Source organism: Bos indicus, chromosome 10 (genome assembly GCF_029378745.1).
Source record: "Bos indicus isolate NIAB-ARS_2022 breed Sahiwal x Tharparkar chromosome 10, NIAB-ARS_B.indTharparkar_mat_pri_1.0, whole genome shotgun sequence".
Lineage (NCBI taxonomy): Eukaryota > Metazoa > Chordata > Mammalia > Artiodactyla > Bovidae > Bos > Bos indicus.
Genome location: NC_091769.1, coordinates 27,212,787 through 27,216,845, shown reverse-complemented (window position 1 = coordinate 27,216,845; position 4,059 = coordinate 27,212,787). Strand labels below are relative to the sequence as shown.

The window sequence follows — 4,059 nt, the reverse complement described above, 5'->3', positions numbered from 1 at the left end:
GTGTAGGAATGTTCTAATTTTATTCTTTTACATGTAGCTGTCCAGTTTTTCCAGCACCACTCATTGAAGAGAATGCCTTTATTTTTTTTTAACAAAATGAAGTGTGTTTAGAGCAATACTTTTCACATGGTGAATATTCTACTAGTTGTTATAATCGTGTTTTCTACCACATATTCTGATACATAAAATGTATGTATTGATCAAATATCCCTTACAAATAACTGGGAAAAGACTACTTAAAAGGATAATACACTATCATTAGAATTACTAATTAATACTGGAAGAGGGAAATATTAATAGCAGGATAACAGATTAATTACTATAAAATGAGAAGAAAGAAACAGACAAAAATGTTCCCGAAGTTAAAATAGCATTTATTTGAATAATTCTTCATCTGCTAACAAAGTACAGAAAAGTAAATGGCTGTGCCTTGAATAGACGAGACTGTCTTTTCTCTATGGTATATTCTTGCTTCCTTTGTTGTAGACTAATTGACCATAAATCACTGCAGACAGTGAATGCAGCTATGAAATTAAAAGATCCTTGCTCCTTGGAAGGAAAGCTCTGACAAACCTAGACAGCATATTAAAAAGCAAAGAAATCACTTTGCCAATGAAGGTCTGTATAGGCAAAGATATGTTTTTACCAATACTCATGTGTGGTTGTGAGCACAGAATTGCTGAGCGCAGAAGAGTGACTACTTTCGAATTGTCGTACTGAAGAAGACTCTTGAGAGTCCCTTGGAATGCAAGGAGATTGAACCAGTCAATCATAAAGGAAATCAACCCTGAATATTCATTGGAAGGACTGATGCTGAAACTGAAGCTCCAATACTTTGGCCAGCTAATAAGAAGAGCCAGCTCATTGAAAAAGACTGATACTGGGAAAGACTGAAGGCAAAAGAAGAGGGCAGCAGAGGATGAGAGATGAGATAACATCACTGACTCAATGGACATGAATTTGAGCAAACTCCAAGAGAAAGTGAAGGACAGGGAAGTCTGGCATGCTGCAGCCCATGGGGTCACAGAGTTGCACATGACTTAGCGACTAAACAATAATTGACTATAATCAGATGTTTTTATTTCTAGGCTCTCTGTTCTGTTCCATTGATCTACATGTCTGTGTTTGTGCAGGTAACATATTCATACAATTTAAATTATACAATAGTTTGTGAAATATCTTTTCACTGACATTAGGTAGCAAATATAAGCAAATTAACTATAAACTATAAAACTATATCAAAAATAATTGTGGTTAGAGAACGCATAATTGTATGGAAGCTTCTTTACAATAGATATTTAACAAAGAACATACATTATCTTTATCACTTTGAGCAAATAAAGTATTTATTTTACTTTACTTTACTGTCACCAGGAAAAGAGACAATCCATGTTTCCTCAAGTGTATTTCTGTCTACTCAACTCAACACATCTAGTCTTAGGAGAGAGAGTTGAGAAGGGAGCCTAGAACATACATAGCGGGTCTTCAGTTTATGCATTGCCAGTTTCACCTCTTTGTTTCTCAATGTGTAGATTATGGGGTTCAATATAGGTGTGAAAACTGTAGAGAACACAGAAAGGACTTTATCCACTGGGAAGTTGCTGAAAGGCCAGGCATAGATGAAGATACAGGGCCCAAAAAAGAGGGTAACCACAATGATGTGGGCAGTCAGAGTGCTGCGGGCCTTGGTCATGTCCGTTGAGGAACGACATTGCACAGTGACCAGGATGACTGTGTAGGAGACCAGCAACAGCAAGAATGAAGCCACTCCCATGAGACCACTATCCAAAAGCATCAACACTTCAGGGACATACGTATCCGTACAGGCAAGTTTGATGACCAAAGTAAGGTCACAGTAATAACTGTTCACAACATTTGGACCACAGAAGGGGAGGTTTACAGTGAAAGCTAATTGGCTCAACGAGTGCATGACCCCAATCACCCAAGAGCCTACTACCAGACCTGTACATTTGCACAAGTTCATGATGGTTGCATAATGGAGAGGTTTGCATATGGCTACATATCTGTCATATGCCATAGCTACAAGGAGCACCATCTCACCACCAGCAAAGACATGGAGTAAGAATATCTGGGCCATGCAGCCCTCGAAGGAGATGGTCTTGGGTTCATGAAGGAAATCATGAATCATCTTGGGGGTTGCATAAGTGGCCAGAAAGACATCAAGAATGGAAAGATTACTGAGCATTATGTACATAGGTGTATGCAGGGCAGGTTCAGAGATCACTGTGAGTACAATGAGGAGGTTGCCCAGCACAATGATGATATACAAGAAATTAAACAACATGAAGAAGAAATACTGGAGCTCCCAAGAACTGGAGAGCCCCAGCAACACAAACTCAGCCACCCTAGATTTATTTTCTTGGTTCATGAAGTACCTACAAAGAAAAACATTCATTTTTATCAGGAGCAAGAAAAGTAGACCCTGATCCTAATGGTTCTTCTCAACATTAATTTAAAATGCACCAGTCAGAATGGCTGCGATTCAAAAGTCTACAAGCAATAAATGCTGGAGAGGGTGTGGAGAAAAGGGAACCCTCTTACACTGTTGGTGGGAATGCAAACAAGTACAGCCACTCTGGAGAACAGTGTGGAGATTCCTTAAAAAACTGGAAAGAGAACTGCCTTATGATCCAGCAATCCCACTGCTGGGCATACACACTGAGGAAACCAGAAGGGAAAGAGACACATGTACCCCAATGTTCATCGCAGCACTGTTTATAATAGCCAGGACATGGAAGCAACCTAGATGTCCATCAGCAGATGAATGGATAGAAAGCTGTGGTACATATACACAATGGTGTATTACTCAGCCATTAAAAAGAATACATTTGAATCAGTTCTAATGAGGTGGATGAAACTGGAGCCTATTATACAGAGTGAAGTAAGCCAGAAAGAAAAACACCAATACAGTATACTAATGCATATATATGGAATTTAGAAAGATGGTAACAATAACCCTGTGTATGAGACAGCAAAAGAGACGCTGATGTATAGAACAGTCTTATGGACTCTGTTGGAGAGGGAGAGGGTGGGAAGATTTGGGAGAATGGCATTGAAACATGTATAATATCATGTATGAAATGAGTCGCCAGTCCAGGTTTGATGCATGATACTGGATGCTTGGGGCTGGTGCACTGGGATGACCCAGAGGGATGATATGGGGAGGGAGGAGGGAGGAGGGTTCAGGATGGGGAACACAGCATACCTGTGGCAGATTCATTTCGATATTTGGCAAAACTAATACAATTTTGTAAAGTTTAAAAATAAAATAAAATTTAAAATAAATAAATAAAATAAAATGCTCTAGAGTTGTTTCTAATAGAAAATGTTTTATCTATAATTTTAACAAAGAGATTCTTCTCTCAATTATCCTTACTGATGAAGGATAGCTAAGAGGTGCAGATGCAGTAAATCAACATTTTATTTTATACACTTGTGGGTCAAATATGAGGCTAAACAAAACAATAAATCTACATTGCAAATACAACAAGTAATAGGAGGAGCTAAGGTATCCAGAATCCTATATTGCCTTATTGCCTGGCTGATTTTCATTATCCATTTGGGATTATCCACAAGCAGCTTCAATTCTTAGAGAAGTCTCGGAGGCCACACTTACAAGGAAAAGACCTGCAACTTTTGCTATTAGGGTCTCTCTCCTCTTGCCTCTGTCCTTTCTCTATTATTTAATTTCCACTACCACATCATTAAAACCAATTAATCTATGTTGTCTCTGAAGTTATTATAGCTGTTTTGGTTTGAAGTACAGTCCTTTGAAGCTAACATTGTATCATATGAAAAGAAGTAAACTGAGATGACCAGAATATAGTACAGAACATCAATAGATAAGGTGACAGCCATGAAATATAAAGATCTGATTTAGTTAACATAGATCATTTGAAGGCAAAGTGTAGCATGTCACTTATCAATTCAAAAACCTTCCAAAAGATGAATTATATTCAGTATACAGAATTTATAGGTTTTGTCTAGAATTTCTTGGACCTAGTGAAATAAGATATCTCCTTTTAAAAATATCCAGCA

The 4,059-nt window shown here is 37.9% G+C and overlaps 1 protein-coding gene across 1 annotated transcript; it reads right to left on the bottom strand.

The window, feature by feature from the left end:
* Positions 1–1,417: 1,417 nt before the first annotated feature.
* LOC109564295 (olfactory receptor 4K15-like) lies at positions 1,418–2,389 on the bottom strand. Its single transcript, XM_019967785.2, has one exon. It carries the CDS (start codon positions 2,387–2,389, stop codon positions 1,418–1,420), a length of 972 nt encoding a protein of 323 aa, XP_019823344.2.
* Positions 2,390–4,059: the final 1,670 nt, after the last annotated feature.